The 22500-nt window shown below is 47.8% G+C and overlaps 1 protein-coding gene across 3 annotated transcripts in view; it reads right to left on the bottom strand.

Annotated features, from left to right (window-relative positions):
• Positions 1–13325: 13325 nt before the first annotated feature.
• The window catches only part of LOC147120843 (uncharacterized), an 11771-nt gene continuing 2596 nt past the window's right edge, over positions 13326–22500 (bottom strand). For 2 of the 3 annotated variants that reach the window (XM_085979142.1, XM_085979135.1), the window contains exons 2-3: positions 16012–16511; positions 13327–14226 (exon numbers count right to left, since the gene is read on the bottom strand). In XM_085979142.1, the coding sequence (XP_085835268.1) occupies positions 13724–14226; positions 16012–16495 (987 nt within the window). In that variant the 5' untranslated portion in view covers positions 16496–16511 and the 3' untranslated portion in view covers positions 13327–13723. Of the gene's footprint in view, positions 14227–16011; positions 16512–20602; positions 20740–22500 lie in introns of all 3 variants that reach the window. The other variant, XM_085979146.1, reaches the window with a different exon arrangement.

The following is a 22500-nucleotide window of genomic DNA, read 5'->3' as shown; positions in this document are numbered from 1 at the left end:
GAGAGAGACAGCCCGTGAGAGAGACACCTACAGAATGTTGGAAAACTGTACCTTTTTGCTATGTAAGCTTTGGCAATATGGTTCTCTGTAAACTTTCATGCCAATAAAGCATTTGAATTGGAATTGGAATTGGAGAGAGAGAGAATAGTGTGAGAGAGAGAGAGAGAGAGAGAGACAGCCCGTGAGAGAGAGAGAGAATAGTGTGTGAGAGAGAGCGAGAGAGAGAATAGTGAGAGAGAGAGAGAGAGAATAGTGTGAGAGAGAGAGAATAGTGAGAGAGAGAGAGAGAGAGAGAATAGTGAGAGAGAGAGAGAGAATAGTGTGAGAGAGAGAGAGAGAGAGAGAATAGTGAGAGAGAGAGAGAGAATAGTGTGAGAGAGAGAGAGAGAGAGAATAGTGAGAGAGAGAGAGAGAATAGTGAGAGAGAGAGAGAGAGAATAGTGAGAGAGAGAGAGAGAGAGAATAGTGTGAGAGAGAGAGAGAGAGAGAATAGTGAGAGAGAGAGAGAGAATAGTGAGAGAGAGAGAATAGTGAGAGAGAGAGAGAGAGAATAGTGAGAGAGAGAGAGAGAATAGTGTGAGAGAGAGAGAGAGAGAGAATAGTGAGAGAGAGAGAGAGAATAGTGAGAGAGAGAGAGAGAGAATAGTGAGAGAGAGAGAGAGAGAGAATAGTGAGAGAGAGAGAGAGAATAGTGTGTGAGAGAGAGAGAGAGAATAGTGAGAGAGAGAGAGAGAGAGAATAGTGAGAGAGAGAGAGAGAATAGTGTGAGAGAGAGAGAGAGAGAATAGTGTGAGAGAGAGAGAGAGAGAGAATAGTGAGAGAGAGAGAGAGAGAATAGTGTGAGAGAGAGAGAGAGAGAGAGATACTCGACAAATACTGCCAAAATTGGGCTCTAACAGTAAATCTAAAGAAAACCAACATCATGATTTTTCAGAAAAGACCCAGATGTCAGGAAAACAAATACCAGTTTACCCTCAGTGATACCACTATAGGACACACTATGAGCTACACCTACCTTGGTCTAACTATTACAGCATCAGGGAGCTTCAGCATAGCAGTGAATGCACTAAAAGAAAAAGCCCGAAGAGCCCTATATGCAATAAAAAGAAAATTCTACAACATCCAAATCCCAATCAAAATCTGGCTCAAAATTTTTGACAGCATAATCCTGCCCATTGCACTGTACGGTAGTGAAGTATGGGGCCCGCTAAATCACCAAAGCTACACTAAATGGGAAAAACACACAATAGAAGCCCTACATGCAGAATTCTGCCGAAGCATCCTTCGCACCCAAAGAAAAACGCCAACAAATGCATGCAGAGCCGAACTAGGCAGATACCCACTGATAATAAACATCCAAAAACGAGCACTAAACTTCCTAAATCACCTCAAATCTAGCTCCCCAGACACCCTTCATTTCAAAGCCTTTCAGACCCAAGAGCTAAACCCAGAAAAGAGTCCCCTGAGTCAGCTGCTACTGAAACTAAGTACTCAGCCGGACCCTGACCAGCCCCAGACCAACACAGCCGTCCAAACACCAATCCGAGTGAACCAAATCATTAAAAAATGCAAAGAAACCTACCTGGAACATTGGAACAAAATAACCGAAAGCCAAAGCAGATTAGAATGTTACCGGGCCCTAAAAAGAGAATATAAACTGGCAGACTACCTCACGACCATCAGAGACACAAAACAGAGACAGACCCTCACCAGGTACAGACTAAGCGACCACCAACTGGAAATTGAAAAAGGCAGATACAAGAAATCCTGGCAGCCTAGAGAGAATAGAATATGCGATCAATGTCTGGCTGGCGAGGTTGAAACAGAAATGCATTTCCTCCTAAAATGCGAAAAATTCAACACATCAAGAAACATATTATTCAACAAGCTAAGCCAAACAACCCCAGATTTCAAGGAATTGGATGATCTGTCAAAATTGAGATTAGTCCTAGGAGAAGGAGACAGACCATACCTTGGGGCTAAATATGTAACAACATGTCACAACCTGAGGACTGTTTAAAAGTAAGACTGTTTAAAATTAATATTGAACGTACCAAATGAAGTAGAAAGACTGTTTAAAATTAATATTGTTTAAAAGTAATATTGTACATACCCAACAAATGTCAAATCGATTGACACCTACAGAATGTTGGAAAACTGTACCTTTTTGCTATGTAAGCTTTGGCAATATGGTTCTCTGTAAACTTTCATGCCAATAAAGCATTTGAACTGAACTGAAAAAACTGAACTGAACTGAGAGAATAGTGAGAGAGAGAGAGAGAGAGAATAGTGTGAGAGAGAGAGAGAGAGAATAGTGAGAGAGAGAGAGAGAGAGAATAGTGAGAGAGAAAGAGAGAGAGAGAGAGAATAGTGTGAGAGAGAGAGAGAGAATAGTGTGAGAGAAAGAGAGAGAGAGAGAGAATAGTGTGAGAGAGAGAGGGAGAGAGAATAGTGAGAGAGAGAGAGAGAGAAGAGTGTGAGAGAGAGAGGGAGAGAGAATAGTGAGAGAGAGAAGAGTGTGAGAGAGAGAGAATAGTGTGTGAGAGAGAGAGAGAATAGTGAGAGAGAGAGAGAGAGAATAGTGTGAGAGAGAGAGAGAGAGAGAATAGTGAGAGAGAGAGAGAGAGAGAAGAGTGTGAGAGAGAGAGAGAATAGTGTGTGAGAGAGAGAGAGAATAGTGAGAGAGAGAGAGAGAGAATAGTGTGAGAGAGAGAGAGAGAGAGCAGTGAGAGAGAGAGAGAGGCAGCCCGTGAGAGAGGGAGAGAGAGAGAATAGTGAGAGAGAGAGAGAGACAGCCCGTGAGAGAGAGAGAGAGAATAGTGTGAGAGAGAGAGAGAGAGACAGCCCGTGAGAGAGAGAGAGAATAGTGTGTGAGAGAGAGAGAGAGAGAGAGAGAGAATAGTGAGAGAGAGAGAGAGAGAATAGTGAGAGAGAGAGAGAGAGAGAGAATAGTGTGAGAGAGAGAGAGAGAGAGACAGCCTGTGAGAGAGAGAGAGAATAGTGTGTGAGAGAGAGAGAGAGAGAGAGAGAGAATAGTGAGAGAGAGAGAGAGAGAATAGTGAGAGAGAGAGAGAGAGAGAGAATAGTGTGAGAGAGAGAGAATAGTGTGTGAGAGAGAGAGAGAGAATAGTGAGAGAGAGAGAGAGAATAGTGTGAGAGAGAGAGAGAATAGTGTGAGAGAGAGAGAGAGAGAGAGAATAGTGTGAGAGAGAGAGAGAGAGAGAGAATAGTGAGAGAGAGAGAGAGAGAGAGAATAGTGTGTGAGAGAGAGAGAGAGAATAGTGTGTGAGAGAGAGAGAGAATAGTGTGAGAGAGAGAGAGAGAGAGAATAGTGTGAGAGAGAGAGAGAGAGAATAGTGTGAGAGAGAGAGAGAGAGAGAGAGAATAGTGTGAGAGAGAGAGAGAATAGTGTGTGAGAGAGAGAGAGAGAATAGTGTGAGAGAGAGAGAGAGAGAGAGAATAGTGTGTGAGAGAGAGAGAGAGAATAGTGTGAGAGAGAGAGAGAATAGTGTGAGAGAGAGAGAGAGAGAGAATAGTGTGTGTGAGAGAGAGAGAGAGAATAGTGAGAGAGAGAGAGAGAATAGTGTGAGAGAGAGAGAGAGAGAGAGAATAGTGTGAGAGAGAGAAGGAATTGGATGACCTGTCAAAATTGAGATTAGTCCTGGGAGAAGGAGACAGACCATACCTTGGGGCCAAATATGTAACAACACGTCACAACCTGAGGACTGTTTAAAATTAAGACTGTTTAAAATTAATATTGAACGTACCAAATGAAGTACAAAGACTGTTTAAAATTAATATTGTTTAAAAGTAATATTGTATGTACCCAACAAATGTCAAATCGATTGACACCTACAAAATGTTTGAAAATGTACCTTTTTGCTATGTAAGCTTTGGCAATATGGTTCTCTGTAAACTTTCATGCCAATAAAGCATTTGAATTTGAATTTGAATTTGAATAGTGAGAGAGAGAGAGAGAGAGAGAGAGAGAATAGTGAGAGAGAGAGAGAATAGTGAGAGAGAGAGAGAGAGAGAGAGAGAGAGAGAATAGTGAGAGAGAGAGAGAGAATAGTGAGAGAGAATAGTGAGAGAGAGAGAGAATAGTGAGAGAGAGAGAGAGAGAATAGTGAGAGAGAGAGAGAGAGAATAGTGAGAGAGAGAGAGAGAATAGTGAGAGAGAGAGAGAGAGAGAGAGAGAAAAGTGAGAGAGAGAGGGAGAGAGAATAGAGAGAGAGAGAGAGAGAATAGTGAGAGAGAGAGAGAGAGAGAATAGTGAGAGAGAGAGAGAGAGAGAGAATAGTGTGAGAGAGAGAGAGAGAATAGTGTGTGAGAGAGAGAGAGAGAGAGGATAGTGTGAGAGAGAGAGAGAGAGAGAATAGTGAGAGAGAGAGAGAGAATAGTGTGAGAGAGAGAGAGAGAGAGAGAATAGTGTGAGAGAGAGAAGGAATTGGATGACCTGGAATTGGAATTGGAATAGTGTGAGAGAGAGAGAGAATAGTGTGTGAGAGAGAGAGAGAGAATAGTGTGAGAGAGAGAGAGAGAGAGAGAATAGTGTGTGAGAGAGAGAGAGAGAATAGTGTGAGAGAGAGAGAGAATAGTGTGAGAGAGAGAGAGAGAGAGAATAGTGTGTGTGAGAGAGAGAGAGAGAATAGTGAGAGAGAGAGAGAGAATAGTGTGAGAGAGAGAGAGAGAGAGAGAATAGTGGTGAGAGAGAGAAGGAATTGGATGACCTGTCAAAATTGAGATTAGTCCTGGGAGAAGGAGACAGACCATACCTTGGGGCCAAATATGTAACAACACGTCACAACCTGAGGACTGTTTAAAATTAAGACTGTTTAAAATTAATATTGAACGTACCAAATGAAGTACAAAGACTGTTTAAAATTAATATTGTTTAAAAGTAATATTGTATGTACCCAACAAATGTCAAATCGATTGACACCTACAAAATGTTTGAAAATGTACCTTTTTGCTATGTAAGCTTTGGCAATATGGTTCTCTGTAAACTTTCATGCCAATAAAGCATTTGAATTTGAATTTGAATTTGAATAGTGAGAGAGAGAGAGAGAGAGAGAGAGAGAGAGAATAGTGAGAGAGAGAGAGAATAGTGAGAGAGAGAGAGAGAGAGAGAGAGAGAGAGAATAGTGAGAGAGAGAGAGAGAATAGTGAGAGAGAATAGTGAGAGAGAGAGAGAGAATAGTGAGAGAGAGAGAGAGAGAGAGAGAGAAAAGTGAGAGAGAGAGGGAGAGAGAATAGTGAGAGAGAGAGAGAGAGAATAGTGAGAGAGAGAGAGAGAGAGAATAGTGAGAGAGAGAGAGAGAGAATAGTGTGAGAGAGAGAGAGAGAATAGTGTGTGAGAGAGAGAGAGAGAGAGGATAGTGTGAGAGAGAGAGAGAGAATAGTGTGAGAGAGAGAGAGAGAGAATAGTGTGAGAGAGAGAGAGAGAGAATAGTGTGAGAGAGAGAATAGTGAGAGAGAGAGAGAAAATAGTGTGAGAGAGAGAGAATAGTGAGAGAGAGAACAGTGAGAGAGAGAGAATAGTGTGAGAGAGAGAGAATAGTGAGAGAGAGAGAGAGAATAGTGAGAGAGAGAGAGAGAGAGAATAGTGTGAGAGAGAGAGAATAGTGAGAGAGAGAGAGAGAGAGAATAGTGTGTGAGAGAGAGAGAGAGAATAGTGAGAGAGAGAGAGAGAGAGAAATGAATTAGCAGACATGCTGGAGCAAAGCGAGTCACCGGGTCTCTGTCTCCTGGATGGAAAAGTGAAATCCCTGTTCTATGCGGATGACCTGGTTCTGCTGTCTCCCACAGAACAGGGATTACAGCAACAACTAGACCTACTCGACAAATACTGCCAAAATTGGGCCCTAACAGTAAATCTAAAGAAAACCAACATCATGATTTTTCAAAAAGGCCCAGGTGTCAGGAAAACAAATACCAGTTTACTCTCAGTGATACCATCATAGGACACACTATGAGCTACACTTACCTTGGTCTAACCATTACAGCATCAGGGAGCTTCAGCATAGCAGTGAATGCACTAAAAGAAAAAGCCCGAAGAGCCCTATATGCAATAAAAAGAAAATTCTACAACATCCAAATCCCAATCAAAATCTGGCTCAAAATATTTGACAGCATAATCCTGCCCATTGCGCTGTACGGTAGTGAAGTATGGGGCCCGCTCAATCACCATAGCTACACTAAATGGGAAAAACACACAATAGAAGCCCTACATGCAGAATTTTGCCGAAGCATTCTTCGCACCCAAAGGAAAACACCAACAAATGCATGCAGAGCCAAACTAGGCAGATACCCACTGATAATAAACATCCAAAAACTAGCACTAAACTTCCTAAATCACCTCAAATCTAGCTCCCCAGACACCCTTCATTTTAAAGCCTTCCAGACCAAGAGCTAAACCCAGAAAAGAGTCCCCTGAGTCAGCTGCTACTGAAACTTAGTACTCCTACTCAGCCGGACCCTGACCAGTCCCAGACCAACACTGCCGTCCAAACACCAATCCGAGTGAACCAAATCATTAAACAATGCAAAGAAACCTACCTGGAACATTGGAACAAAATAACCAAAAGCCAAAGCAGATTAGAACGTTACCGGGCCCTAAAAAGAGAATATAAACTGGCAGACTATCTCTCGACCATCAGAGACACAAACAGAGACAGACCCTCACCAGGTACAGGCTAAGCGACCACCAACTGGCAATTGAAAAAGGAAGATACAAGAAATCCTGGCAGCCTAGAGAGAATAGAATATGTGATCAATGTCTGGCCGGCGAGGTTGAGACAGAGATGCACTTCCTCCTAAAATGTGAAAAATTCAACAAAACAAGAAACATATTATTTGACAAGCTCAGCCAAACAACCCCAGATTTCAAAGAATTGGATGACCTGTCAAAATTAAGATTAGTCCTGGGAGAAGGAGACAGACCATACCTTGGTGCCAAATATGTAACAACATGTCACAACCTGAGGACTGTTTAAAATTAATACTGAATGTGCCCAACGATGTTCAACGACTGTTTAAATTAATATTGTTTAAATTAATATTGTATGTACCCAACGAAGGTCAAAATTGTTTGACACCTACAGAATGTTGGAAACTGTACTTTTTGTTATGTAAGCTTTGGCAATATGGTTCCCTGTAAACTTTCATGCCAATAAAGCATTTGAATTGAAAAATTGAATTGAATTGAATAGTGAGAGAGAGAGAATAGTGAGAGAGAGAGAATAGTGTGAGAGAGAGAGAGAGAATAGCGTGAGAGAGAGAGAGAGAGAATAGTGTGAGAGAGAATAGTGAGAGAGAGAGAGAAAATAGTGTGAGAGAGAGAGAATAGTGAGAGAGAGAGAGAGAGAGAGAGAATAGTGAGAGAGAGAATAGTGTGAGAGAGAGAGAATAGTGAGAGAGAGAGAGAGAATAGTGTGAGAGAGAGAGAATAGTGAGAGAGAGAGAATAGTGTGAGAGAGAGAGAATAGTGAGAGAGAGAGAGAGAATAGTGAGAGAGAGAGAGAGAGAGAATAGTGTGAGAGAGAGAATAGTGAGAGAGAGAGAGAAAATAGTGTGAGAGAGAGAGAATAGTGAGAGAGAGAGAGAATAGTGAGAGAGAGAATAGTGAGAGAGAATAGTGAGAGAGAGAGAGAATAGTGTGAGAGAGAGAGAGAATAGTGTGAGAGAGAGAGAATAGTGAGAGAGGGAGAGAATAGCGTGAGAGAGAGAATAGTGAGAGAGAGAGAGAATATTGTTTAAAAGTAATATTGTATATACCCAACAAATGTCAAATCGATTGACACCTACAGAATGTTGGAAAACTGTACCTTTTTGCAATGTAAGCTTTGGCAATATGGTTCTCTGTAAACTTTCATGCCAATAAAGCATTTGAACTGAACTGAACTGAACTGAGAATAGTGAGAGAGAGAGAATAGTGAGCGAGAGAGAGAGAGAGAATAGTGAGCGAGAGAGAGAATAGTGAGAGAGAGAGAGAGAGAGAGAGAGATAATAGTGAGAGAGAGAGAATAGTGAGAGAGAGCGAGAGAGAGAGAGAATAGTGAGCGAGAGAGAGAGAGAGAATAGTGAGTGAGAGAGAGAGAGAATAGTGAGAGAGAGAGAATAGTGAGAGAGAGAGAATAGTGAGAGAGAGAGAGAGAGAGAGAGAATAGTGAGAGAGAGAGAGAGAATAGAGAGAGAGAGAGAGAATAGTGAGAGAGAGAGAGAATAGTGAGAGAGAGAGAGAGAATAGAGAGAGAGAGAGAGAATAGTGAGAGAGAGAGAGAATAGTGAGAGAGAGGGAGACAGCCTGTGAGAGAGAGAGAGAGAGAGAATAGTGAGTGAGAGAGAGAATAGTGAGAGAGAGAGAGAGAGATAATAGTGAGAGAGAGAGAATAGTGAGAGAGAGCGAGAGAGAGAGAGAATAGTGAGCGAGAGAGAGAGAGAGAATAGTGAGTGAGAGAGAGAGAGAATAGTGAGAGAGAGAGAATAGAGAGAGAGAGAGAGATAGTGAGAGAGAGAGAGAGAGAGAGAGAATAGTGAGAGAGAGAGAGAGAATAGAGAGAGAGAGAGAGAATAGTGAGAGAGAGAGAATAGTGAGAGAGAGGGAGACAGCCTGTGAGAGAGAGAGAGAGAGAGAGAATAGTGAGTGAGAGAGAGAGAGAGAGAGAGGAGAGCAGTGAGAGAGAGAGAGAGAGAGAGAGAGAGAGAATAGTGAGAGAGAGAGAGAGAATAGTGAGAGAGAGAGAGAGAGACAGCCTGTGAGAGAGAGAGAATAGGGAGAGACAGTGAGCGGGAGAAAGAGGGAAAAGCAAGTTAGATAGAGGGAGAAGGTGCACCAGTGAGAGGGAGCGATCATAAGTGAGAGTGAGTGTGGAGAAAGATAGTGTGAGTGAGGGAGATAGAGTATAACTGAGTGAGGAGAGGAGGAAATGCCCATGCCCCACATCAGTGAGTCCCTGAGTTTGTTGTGTGATGGTCAGGATAACTTTCACCTCTGCTGTTTCAGGCCACGCTGCTTATTCACCAGCAGAGTGAGGAGACTGGTGGGCTGAGGAGCTGTCGGGATAACCCAGAGCATCACATCCCCAGCGAGATGGGTTTGGTCAAACAATCGCACCCTGCTTTGCCTTCTGAGCAAGAAAGCGGCACCAATAGCGCACTGTTTGTTTGATTGCAACAGAGGCAGAGTCGGACTCTAACACAATAAATATATATTGTTCGTTACATATTACCCTGTTTGTTTGATATTTGAGATCACAGCAGATGGGTGGATTGGCAGAGCTTTGACCCTAGATTCCACAGCCAATGGCCACCCAACTCGGTCTTGGTAATGGGAGAGGATGAGAATCGAAGGGACGGGACTCGAGAGTGAGGCCAGTGGAGGATCGTTGGGAAGAGTTGAAATGAAGACAGTCTTTCATTGTAGAGAGAGTCACAGCTATTAGCAAGGAGACAGAGGGCAGCAAGCAGGATGAACAGGGGAAAGTTAGAGGGGATACAACGCCCGGTTCGAGAGACGGGCTTCAGGATGCCATTGAAAGCAGTGAGTGGGATGGTGATGTGTGGTGATTGGGGTCAGTTTGAAAGCAGTGAGTGGGATGGTGATGTGCGGTGATTGGGGTCAGTTTGAAAGCAGTGAGTGGGATGGTGATGTGCGGTGATTGGGGTCAGTTTGAAAGCAGTGAGTGGGATGGTGATGTGCGGTGATTGGGGTCAGTTTGAAAGCAGTGAGTGGGATGTTGATGTGCGGTGATTGGGGTCAGTTTGAACGCAGTGAGTGGGATGGTGATGTGCGGTGATTGGGGTCAGTTTGACTTTGGGAGATAGTGTAAAACAAGTGCCCATTATACAGCTCTCCCCATGGTCATTTCTATTAACTTCACTATTATGAAAGGATCTTAGTTATCGGGATAGGCTCACTGGACTGGTGCCTCCCCTGTAGACAATGGATAAAGGGGGTGTCAATCTATTCCTGAGCTGTATCCCAAGACCATGGGTGGTAAACAACCGACCCAAAGTTGTGGTCCCAATCTCAGGGACTACAAAACGACCACGGCTGTCCTGCTCCAAAGAGAACGTGTGCTGCACCATTACACCGAGACATCTGAAAGGCCCTACCAGAGGAAAGAGTTCATCTCTATCGACCCAATCGAATCCTTGTGTCATTCCCAACACCTCGATCAGATCACCCCTCAACCTTCAGGAGTCACGTGACCAGATGTCCAGTGAGCAATCCTATCTGTCGTGGGAAAACTCTTGAGTTTGACAGTGTTTTCAGGCCGATGATAACATATTCTCCTGAATAATATTCTGAGGCGCATCGGCTGGGTGTGTTTAAAATCTCTGATCTGTCAGTGAGGTGTTGAGTGTGATCAAGTTGGAGCTCATTCCTGGTCAGACTGTAGACCCTCTCCCAGTGCTGGGACCTCCCCTGTAGACCCTCTCCCAGTGCTGGGACCTCCCCTGTAGACCCTCTCCCAGTGCTGGGACCTCCCCTGTAGACCCTCTCCCAGTGCTGGGATCTCCCCTGTAGACCCTCTCCCGGTGCTGGGACCTCCCCTGTAGACCCTCTCCCGGTACTGGGACCCCCCCTGTAGACCCTCTCCCGGTGCTGGGACCTCCCCTGTAGACCCTCTCCCGGTGCTGGGACCTCCCCTGTCGACCCTCTCCCGGTGCTGGGACCACCCCTGTAGACCCTCTCCCGGTGCTGGGACCTCCCCTGTAGACCCTCTCCCGGTGCTGGGACCTCCCCTGTAGACCCTCTCCCGGTGCTGGGACCTCCCCTGTAGACCCTCTCCCGGTGCTGGGACCTCCCCTGTAAACCTTCTCCCGGTGCTGGGACCTCCCCTGTAGACCCTCTCCCCGTGCTGGGACCTCCCCTGTAGACCCTCTCCCGGTACTGGGACCTCCCCTGTAGACCCTCTCCCAGTGCTGGGACCTCCCCTGTAGACCCTCTCCCGGTGCTAGGACCACCCCTGTAGACCCTCTCCCGGTGCTAGGACCACCCCTGTAGACCCTGTCCCGGTGCTGGGACCTCCCCTGTAGACCCTCTCCCGGTGCTGGGACCTCCCCTGTAGACCCTCTCCCGGTGCTGGGACCTCCCCTGTAGACCCTCTCCCAGTGCTAGGACCTCCCCTGTAGACCCTCTCCCGGTGCTGGGACCTCCCCTGTAGACCCTCTCCCAGTGCTGGGACCTCCCCTGTAGACCCTCTCCCAGTGCTGGGACCTCCCCTGTAGACCCTCTCCCGGTGCTGGGACCTCCCCTGTAGACCCTCTCCCAGTGCTGGGACCTCCCCTGTAGACCCTCTCCCAGTGCTGGGACATCCCCTGTAGACCCTCTCCCGGTGCTAGGACCACCCCTGTAGACCCTCTCCCAGTGCTGGGAACTCCCCTGTAGACTATCAGCTTCTCTCTTCCTGTGTCATATAAATAACGTGTTTCTCACCACAGTGAGGAGCCAGGAATCCCCCCTGTATTCCGGGAACTCACGTTATATTTTCACTGCTTTCTCTTTCACCTGATCTTCGGTTCCCTCTGCTGGTCGGAACCCTGAGCAGAAGTGAATTCTAAATTTCATCTTCAATATCCTTCTGAGAGGGCAGACGGGGCCTCGGTTTAACATCTCAGCTGAAAGACGGCACCTCTGACAGGGTTGCACTCCCTCAGTACTGCACTGGATTTTGTGCTCAAGTCTCTGGAGTGGGGCTTCAACCCACAACCTTCTGACTCAGAGGTTAGTTACCCACTGAGGCAAGGCTTACCTACAGAACAGAGAATGAGAAGAGGGAGAAAAATGGGATGAAGCTGCCATCCTCCTTCTAATCGTCCTTTTTTCTTAAAGGGCCTTGAATGTGGTCACCACCCAACCCCTCTTCATCACCCTGGTCAAAGCCACCATGGCTGCCCCGTGTGACTGGAGCCGTGACTTACTACCGAGGCTTGTTTCTCTCACCTTTGACAATCTGATCACGCCCACTGCCTCGAGGGAGGGAATTCCAGAGCTTGGGGCCTCAGCAGCTGAAGGCATGGCCGCCAATGGTGGAGCGATTAAAATCAGGGATGTGCAAGAGGCCAGAATTAGAGGAGCGCAGATATCTCGGGGGGTTGTGGGGCTGGAGGAGATTACAGAGATAGGGAGGGGCAAGGCCACGGAGGAATTTGAAAACAAGGATGAGGATTTTAAAATTGAGGCGTTGCCGGATCGGGAGCCAGGGTAGGTCAGCGAGCGCAGGGGTGATGGGTGAACAGGACTTGGTGGCAGAGTTTATGCATCCCTGTGGCACCGCAATCTCTTGCTTTGCATTCCTATCTGCTCCAATGCACCCGTTACATTTCCTTAAGCATCATCTTCTCCATCCTGTGTGTCCTCTCATTTCTCATCTACCAGCGACAACCATCCACTGGCACGGGACCAGCATGCTCGCAGATCCACATTTATTTCAGCGCTCGGGAGTAAATCCGCGGTAACTTGGTGGCTCTTACTGTACTGTTGCCTAGCAACAGTGCAAAGGAACGAGACTGGTTGCGAACTGCCAGTGAATGTCAATGAGCTGCCCGGCCGACACAAAGGGCGGCAGTTGGGGAAGAGGAAGAAAGGCCCCTTTGTGCGTTCATCACGCCACATGCTCATGGAGTACAATAGGCCCGAAATCTGTGAAGGTCGAATGTGGGAGATTTCAAGTCTGATTTCCATTCAGTTTGAAAGAAGCAACTTCTAATGGGAAGATTAAAGATACAACGTACACAGGCCTAGAATTTCGGCAGTGTAGTGCCCGCTTTTCAGGCTCTAAATGGCCACCTGCGCCTCCAATATGGCGGGCAGCAAGCGCGCGCTCATTCTGAGCCATATCGATAGGGGCAAACAAATAGGCAGCCAGGGGTCCTGCCTGAAACTGGCCTTAGGGCCGTTGCATATGCAAGCAAGCCTGTTTGAGGCCTACCGCCCCACTCCCCTGCCACCCCACTGCAAGATCGGGCTGTCCTGAGACAGCCGGTCACAGCGGCGATCAGGAAAACCAGGACTACCTGCAGCCCAACAGCCCTTAAAGGGCGGCTGCCAGCCAACATGTACTTACCAGCTGTTGCCCAATGTTTAATGTCCCCCAATGTGACCGAGCCCCCCAATCACCGCAGACACTCCCCACATCGTGACCCTGAGCACACCCCCCCCCCACCAAAATCAGCACAGCCACCCTCCCTATTCCAACCACCGTTTCAGTTACCCGTTTGAACGCATTGGGTTAAAATCCGCCCTTTCTCCCCCCACCGCCCCACCAATGATTTTGATAGAAAGCATAGGAAATATTCCCACAATGATGCCACACACATGCAGGAAATTTGCTCTCGATAGATTTTTGTTGGGTAAGTTTTACCGAGGGATTTGGAACAAAGGCGGGTAAATGGAGTCGAGGTAGCGATCAGCCACGATCTAATTGAATGGCTTCCAAAAGGGAATTGGATAAATACTTAAAAAGGAAAAAATATGCAGGGCTCTGGGGAAAGAGTGGGGGGAGTGGGACGAATTGGAGAGCTCTTTCAAAGAGCCGGCACAGGCACGATGGGCCGAATGGCCTCCTTCTGTGCTGTGTGATTCCAAGAACAGGTGCGAGGGGTTGAATGGCCTACTGCTGTTCCTATGTTCACCTTTATCTGATATATCTGGTGACTTAATCAATAACTACATTTTCCTTTCTCTTTTCTTAATACATTTTGTTTTAATTACAAATTACATATAATTGGCGTCAGAAAGGTTGCTTTCCTTCAGTTTGGGAAGCATGGTTCTCAGGCCGTCCATGACCTTGTGGACTTGTGTCCCAGTCAGTAGCAGCTCAGTGCCTGGGACCCGCTGCTGAACATGTGCACAGGTCTCTACTATAAATGGGATCAGTGGGCCCAGGCTGTACATGTGCTGGGTCTGAGCTTTCAACGCACTCACTCGCCCATGAAGAGCGGACAGGTGTTGGGAGCAGTTCCTGAGTTTAGACTGTGTGTTGGCCAATGCAGCACGTGACTGCTTGATCTTCAGTAACTCTGTCTTCAACCCGCTCAGAGTCTCTGCTGCCTTCTCCTTTTCCTTCTCCAGCTCTGGTATCTGCCTGTTGAGTTGGTCCAGTTCCTCCTCATCCTTCACGACACTCGCCTTCAACTGTGAGAGTTCCTCTGAAGCTATGCCCACTTCCGACTTCTTGTACATTCGCTCTTTCTCAAAGGCTACTGCCATTGGGATCCCTGGAAGGAAAAAAGTCAAAGCATTCTTCTCAGGCTGAAGTGACAGAACAGCTCCTCAATCGCACGTAGAAACACACCCAACTCGAATGAAAGCCAAGCCTACAGATCCCAGACATTAACTCCCAACCCCACTGAAAATCGATCTACAGATTCCAGACATTAACTCCCAACCCCACTGAAAACCGATCTACAGATCCCAGACAACTCCCAACCCCACTGAAAACCGATCTACAGATCCCAGACAACTCCCAACCCCACTGAAAACCGATCTACAGATCCCAGACAACTCCCAACCCCACTGAAAACCGATCTACAGATCCCAGACAACTCCCAACCCCACTGAAAACCGATCTACAGATTCCAGACATTAACTCCCAACCCCACTGAAAACCGATCTACAGATTCCAGACAACTCCCAACCTGCTGATTTCAAATCCCCAATCCCACTGAAAACCAACCCTACAATTCTTAGGCCTATGAACTCCCAACCACACTGAAGACTAGCCTTGCAAATCCCAAGCCCATAAAATCCCAACTAAAAGCAAACCTGTAGATGTAACCTCATTTCTGTCAGTGCTGATTTCCATCAGCACCCAAAACGTTGATTTTAAAAGCCTTGCCCTGATATACAAATTCTCCCCTGGACTCAGTGTCCTCCAGCCCCATGTCCCCAGAGCGCACGTTGTTGTGAAGTGCAGTTCTCCTCTTCCTCCACAGCCTAATTAGTGCTAGGGCCTTTTGTCGTTAGCCCCCTATATTCTGCACTCTTTGCTAACCCTCTCCGCATCCCTACATCTCCCCCCACCTTAAAAGGTTTCATCGAAATCTACCGCTTTCATCGTTCCTGTGTTCTGGTGGTTTCGTCCTTGCTCTCCCCACCCCGCCCCGACCCCCACCACCCCCAGAAACGTGTTGCTTTGTCCAAGTTATGCAAATTGTTGCTGTAGTGAATTAATTAAAGCTGTATTCCAGAGAATGGGACAGAGATCCTCACACAGGCCTGCTTTTCCATCCCTATTGGTCTTTCCATGGGAAATGGTAAGGGGTATCTCAGACAACAACTTGCATTTATATAGCGCCTTTAATGTAGTAAAACATCCCATGGTGCTTCACAGGAGTATTATCAGACAAAAATTTGACATCGAGCCACACAAGGACAGGTGACCAAAGAGGTAGGTTTTAAGGAGGAGAGAGAGGCAGAGAGGTTTAGGGAGGGAATTCCAGAGTCCCAGTCAGCAGCAGCTCAGTGCCTGGGACTCGCTGCTGAATATGTGCGCAGGTCTCTACTATAAACGGGATCAGTGAAGGCACGGCCACCAATGGTGGAGCGATTAAAATTGGGGATGCGCAAGAGGCCAGAATTGGAGGAGCGCAGAGATCTCGCAGGGTTGTAGGGCTACAAGAGGTCACAGAGATAGGGAGGGGCGAAGGCCATGGAAGGATTTGAACACAAGGATGAGAATTTTTAAATTGAGGTGTTGCCGGACCGGGCGTCAATGTGAGCACAGGGGTGATGGGTGAATGGGACTTGGTGCGGGTTAGGACACGGGCAGCCGAGTTTTGGATGAGCTCAAGTTTCCCGAGGGTAGAAGATGCGAGGCCGGCCAGGACAGCGTCGGAATAGTCGAGTCTGGAGGTAACAAAGGCAGGGATGAGGGTCTCAGCAACAGATGGGCTGAGGCAGGGGCCGAGTCGGGTGAGGTTATGGAGGTGGAAGTAGGAGGTCTTGGTGAGAAACAATACTTAATTGTCCTTGGGCACATGTTGTGAAATGCTACCTCTTACCGATACATGGGAGAACGAAACTCAACCCAATTCCTATGTCTCTTCCAGTTTGCTTTTCTCCCTTTTTAGCCCTGGCCGCCCTCAGTGTCTGCTCCACTTGTTTCAGCCAAACCATGGCTGTTTGGACCTGGCCCTTAATCCGCTGCCTCTGATTCTCCAACACCGCCAACTGATCTTGCGCAGACTTGATGCAGCTTTGCAGCTCTTTCTGTTCCTTGCTCAGTTTGCCGTGCTGAGCTGTCAGTTTTTCACAAGCGGCATCGATGAGATCGACAATACTGCCAGCAGCCTCCTCCGCGGCCAGGGTCTCCCTCTGCGCTGATTCAATCTCGCCCTTGAACCGTTTACAGTCGGGCTCACTGAGTTCCCCTCCTCCCACGCTGACCGCAAGTGTAAGAAAGGACAGGATGGAGGAGATCCCCTTGAGGAAATGGGGCAAAGTGGCCTCTCTGAAGTCCCTTTCGTGTATCTCACAATCCTCCATTCTGCTCAGGGTTAATCTGCAGCATCAAAAGCAATTAAGGCCAGTCAGCGTCGATGGAAGACAGAAACAAAATAAACTGACATCAATATTGTTATAAATCTCATCATTCATCAAGAGACTATGCGTGAAATAACGCTGGACGGCCAGCTGGTGGCGCCATCCAAGGAGTATAAATACTCGGGCGTCGGCCCCAGCTTTCCAGGGACATTTTGTAAGACAAGAAACTAGTGAAGTACAACTAGACCTCCATGTTCTGAAACAAGTTGATTAAAGCCTTGCTTTATGCTCAAACCAAGTGTGTAGTGAGTTTTATTACGTCAAATATCATTTCAGATCTACAGCAATATGAATTTTATTACAGTTGATCTCAGAGGTAGGAGAGAGGGCAGTGTCAGAGCTGGAGATAGAAATAGGAGATATGGGGAAGGAGCAAGGGTCGGGAAATGTGGTGGGGAAGAAGGTAGAGGAAGCAGATGGAGATAGTAAGGGGTGTAGAGTAAGAGATAGAAACATAGAAACATAGAAGATAGGAGCAGGAGTAGACCATTCGGCCCTTCGAGCCCGCTCCGCCATTCAATGCGATCATGGCTGATCATCCAAATTCAGTAACCTGTCCTTGCCTTCTCCCAATATCCCTTGATCCCTTTAGCCTCAAGAAATATATCCAACTCTTTCTTGAATATATTTAATGAACTGGCCTTCACCGCCCTCTGTGGCAGAGAATTCCACAGGAGTAGGATGTAGGGGCAGAAGGTAAGGATAGGAGGTAAGGAGGTATGATAGTGGATAGGAGTAGGAGATAGAGGAACATAGTTCTTCACAAAGTGAGTTCTTGACCTTGGATATGAAGAAGCACTGAGTGGAGACCAGCAGCCTCCCAGCTGCTCATGCTCCTTTCAGCAGCTGGGAACAGTGGCAGAGGCCCGGGCACAGTCTTGGGCACAGGCCATTGGTTGCCATCATTACTCTTCAAATCTGGCCCACTGTACACCTCCCAACTCCATCATCACTGGTAAAGCCTTCAGCCATCTTGGTCTTACACTCTGGAACTCTCTTTCCAAACTCCTCCCACCTTCAAAAGCCCCCCTCAAAATCCAATTCTGCCAGTATGTCTGTGGTCACTTCCCCCAACTCTTACTCGGGGTTGAATCCCCTTTCATGAATGGGGGGCGGGAGGAGTAGGGGAATTGGTCCCCAATAAGAGTTAAGAACATAAGAATTAGGAACAGGACCAGGCCATATGGCCCCTCGAGCCTGCTCCACCATTCAATAAGATCATGGCTGATCATCGACCTCAACTCCACTTTCCCGCCCGATCTCCATATCCCTTGATTCCCCTGGAGTCCAAAAATCTATCGATCTCAGCCTTGAATAAACTGAAAGACTCAGCATTCGCAGCCCTCGGGGGCAGAGAATTCCAAAGATTCACAAACCTCTGAGTGAAGAAATTCCTCCTCATCTCAGTCTTAAAAGGCCGACCCCTTATCCTTAGACTGTGCCCCCTAGTTCTAGACACTCCAGCCAGGGGAAACAACCTCTCAGCATCTACCCTGTCAATCCCCCTCAGAATCTTGTATGTTTCAATGAGATCACCTCTCATTCTTCTAAACTCCAGAGTGTATCGGCCCATTCTACACAATCTCTCATCATAGGACAGCCCTCTCATCCCAGGGATCAATCTAGTGAACCTTCGCTGCATCACCTCTAAGGCAAGTATATCCTTCCCTAGATAAGGAGACCAAAACTGTGCCCAGTACTCCAGGTGTGGTCTCACCAAGGCCCTGTACAATTGTAGCAAGACTTCCTGACTCTTATACTCCAACCCTCTTGCAATAAAGGCCAACATGCCATTTGCCTTTCTAATTGCTTGCTGTACCTGCATGCTAACTCTCTGCGTTTCCTGTACGAGGACACATAAATCTCTCTGAACACCAACATTTAATAGCTCTCACCATTTAAAAAATATTCTGTTTTTCGATTCTTTCTACCAAAGTGAATAACCTCACATTTCCCAACATTATACTCTATCTGCCACCTTATTGCCCACTCACTTAACCTGTCTGTCTGTATCCCTTTGCAGACTCTATGTTCTCCTCACAGCTGTATAACCAGGTTCCGGACTGGCTGAAGTTAGAATCACCGTGGAGACCTGCATAACTGAACCACATCAAAGACAATGGAGAAAGGGGGTGTCAATCTGTACCGGAGCTGTATTCCGAGAAGACCATGGGTGGTAAGCAACCAACCCAAAGGTGTGGTCCCAATCCCGGGGACTACAAACCGACCACGGGGGTGTCCTTGATCCAAAGAGAACGTGTGCTACACCATTACACCGAGACATCTGAAAGGCACCAACAAAGGTCTCTGCTGAGAGAGCAGACGGGGCCTCGGTTTAACATCTCATCCGAAAGACAGCACCTCCGACAGTGCGGCACTCCCTCAGCACTGCACTGGGAGTGTCAGCCTAGATTTTTGTGCTCAAGTCTCTGGAGTGGGACTTGAACCCACAACCTTCTGACCCAGAAGCGCAGGTGCTGCCCACTGAGCCACAGCTGACACTCTTAAGGGATTTTCAAAAAGGATGTGTGAAGTACGACGCACATAAGTCTGACTGGCGTCCTCACCACTAACCATCTATAAACACCCTGTGCGTGACACATCACTGTAACATGAACGGATATGCCCCATGAACTCTGTTGTCACACAGATTCTTTATGGCTCCTGACTCAGTCACCCACATAAAGCAGTCTTTATATGGCAGACCATTTTCATCTCTGACAGACGTCCCTGTCTCACTGAAAAGTCTTTATGTAGGAGAGGATGCCAGTGATAGAGACTGTTCCTTCTTTGTTGCTATTCAATGAACATGGATATTCCTTTGTCCAAAACATCACCAGTCCAGTCTCTGAGTCCCAATTAATACTGACCTTCCCAAGCCCATTCTGTGCAGTTGGAGGCTTTAAATAGTGGCCAAACACTGGGGGAGATGCTTCAAATAATGAGTGCACTTTCAATTAAGGTCAGACAAGACGGAGGAGGCAAACAGAGACCGAGGAAAGAAACAGGGGGCATTACAGTGAATCCAAAGCAATACTGCGGATGCTGGAAATCTGAAATAAAAACAGTAAATGCTGGAAATCCTCAGCAGGTCAGACAGCATCTGTGGAGAGAACCAGAGTTACCGTTTCAGGTCATTTTATAGGGGGAGGCGGTGGTGTAGTGGTTATGTCACTAGATTAATATAAGCTAGAGACTCAGTCAAATGCTCTGAGAAATATGGGTTCAAATCCCACCACAGCAGCTGGCTGGTGGAATTTAAATTCAATTCAATTTAATTCTGGCATTAAATGTTAGTCTTAGTAATGGATACCATTGTCAATTGTTGCAAAAACCCATCTGGTTCACTAATGTCCTTTAGGGAAGGAAATCTGCTGGTCTGACCTGCATGTGACTCCAAACATGGCCTAGCAAGCCACTCAGTTGTAAACAACCAGTATGAAAAACAATAAGAATAAAACCAGACAGACCACCTGGCATATGGACTGCAGCGGTTCAAGAAGGTGGCTCACCACCATCTTCTCAAGGGCAATTAGGGATGGGCACTAAATGCAGGCCTAGCCAGCGACGCCCACATCCCATCAATGAATTAAAAAAAAAAGGTCAATGACTCTGCATCAGAACTGGAAGATGTTAGAGACAGAACAGATTTTAAACACGTACAGAACCAGGAAAAAAGGGGAGGGGGGGGAGGTCATAGAGGCATAAGGCAGAATTTTCAATGGGCTTTGGAGGCGTGTGGGGGGGTTAAAATCCCGAAATCAGGGGTCCTGCACCCAAGCCCACCTCCATGCCAGTTTCAAAGGAGGCGGGGACCCGCCTACCCAAGGCGGGAAGGGATTAGTGGCAGTTTTTAGCCTAATCCCTATTTTGAAGGTGAAAGTGTGGGATTCCCGACGGCTCCAAACCACACCAAGTTAGAGGAGGCGGGCCGTCGGGTTGAAGGACTTGGAGGGGTCGAGATGTCGGTGTTCAGGTGAGTGATGTGTGCATGAGTGCAAAGGTAAGTGTGTTTGGTGTGTCTAAAGTGATTAAATAAGTTTTACATACCTTTTCTTACCTTTACAGCCTTCCTTCCTTTAGGTCTCGGGAGTCCCTCATCTCACCGGCACAGAAAGCAGAATGGCTGCGAACTGTCAAAAGTGACAGCCTTCAGCTTTCTGTGCAGGAGAGATTTCTAACTGAGTCTGTGGAGAAGGACTCATGTTAGAAGTAAGACTGTCAGTGTTTGACAGCTTCAAACAGCTGTGATATGCTGATATTTCATCTGTCAAAACCTCTTGACAGATGAAATTTCAATCTGTGACGTCACCTGTTGCCGGGTGGCCCTTAATTGGCCTTCTGAGCCTGCTGGGCGGGCTCAACAAGGTCAATCAAGGGAAAATCGCGTGGGCTGGCTACAACTCGATGGAGGCGGGACTACAACCCCGAAAGTTGTAGTCCCGACTCCTGAATGAAAATCCTGCACAAAGAGTCATAATGTTTACAGTGAAATGCACAAAACCAAATTAAAACATACACAAGTGAAATAAATGCTGAGGAGCCACAAGGATTAGAACAGAACAAATATTCCCCTGTGTGACTGGGCAAAACGATGGTAGGAGATTCGATGGCACAACGAGGAAGTACTCGAAGACACCAGTTATACCGCACCACCAGCCAGAGACCAATGGTGAACCATACTCTGCCTGCCTGAAGGGAGCGCTGCATGTAGAATCATAGAATGATACAACACAGAAGGAGACCATTCAGCCCATCGTGCCTGTGCCAACGTTTTGAAAGAGCTCTCCAATTAGTCCCACTCCTCTGCTCCATCCCCACTGCCCTGCAATTTATTAACTTTTTAAATATATATCCAATTCCCCTTTTGAAAGTTACTATTGAATCTGCTTCAACCGCCCTTTCAGGCAGCGCATTCCAGATCACAACACACTGCGTAAAAAAAAATCCTCATGGCGCCTCTCACCCTGGGACCCTGGACCTCCCACCCTGAGACCCGGGACCTCCCACCCTGAGACCCCGGACCTCCCACCCTGAGACCTCCCACCCTGAGACCCCGGACCTTCCAACCTGAGACCCCAGACCTCCCACCCTGAGACCCCGGACCTCCCACCCTGAGACCCCGGACCTCCAACCCTGAGACCCCGGACCTCCCACCCTGAGACCTCCCACCCTGAGACCTCACACCCTGAGACCCTGGACCTCCCACCCTGAGACCCTGGACCTCCCACCCTGAGACCCCGGACCTCCAACCCTGAGACCCCGGACCTCCCACCCTGTGACCTCCCACCCTGAGACCCCAGACCTCCCACCCTGAGACCCTGGACCTCACACCCTGAGACCCCGGACCTCCAACCCTGAGATCCCAGACCTCCCACCCTGGGACCCTGGACCTCACCCTGAGACCCCGGATCTCCCACCCTGAGACCCCAGACCTCCCACCCTGAAACCCCGGACCTCCCACCCTGAGACCCCAGACCTCACCCTGAGACCCCAGACCTCCCAGCCTGGGACCCTGGGCCTCACCCTGAGACCCTGGACCTCACCCTGAGACCCTGGACCACACCCTGAGACCCTGGACCTCACCCTGAGACCCCGGACCTCTCACCCTGGGACCCTGGACCTCACCCTGAGACCCTGGACCTCACCCTGAGACCCCGGACCTCTCACCCTGAGACCCTGGACCTCACCCTGAGACCCCGGACCTCCCACCCTGGAACCCTGGACCTCCCACCCTGAGACCCCGGACCGCCCACCCTGGGACCCCGGACCTTCCACCCTGAGACCCCAGACCTCCCACCCTGAGACCCCAGGCCTCCCACCCTGAGACCCCGGACCTCCCACCCTGAGACCCCGGACTTCCCACCCTGAGACCCCGGACCTCCCACCCTGAGACCTCCCACCCTGAGACCCTGGACCTCCCACCCTGAGACCCCGGACCTCCAACC

Source organism: Somniosus microcephalus, chromosome 3 (assembly GCF_052327205.1).
Source record: "Somniosus microcephalus isolate GS21.2 chromosome 3, FLI_Smic_1.0, whole genome shotgun sequence".
Lineage (NCBI taxonomy): Eukaryota > Metazoa > Chordata > Chondrichthyes > Squaliformes > Somniosidae > Somniosus > Somniosus microcephalus.
Note: the sequence above shows the minus strand (reverse complement) of the source record. Positions and strands in the feature narration are given on the sequence as shown.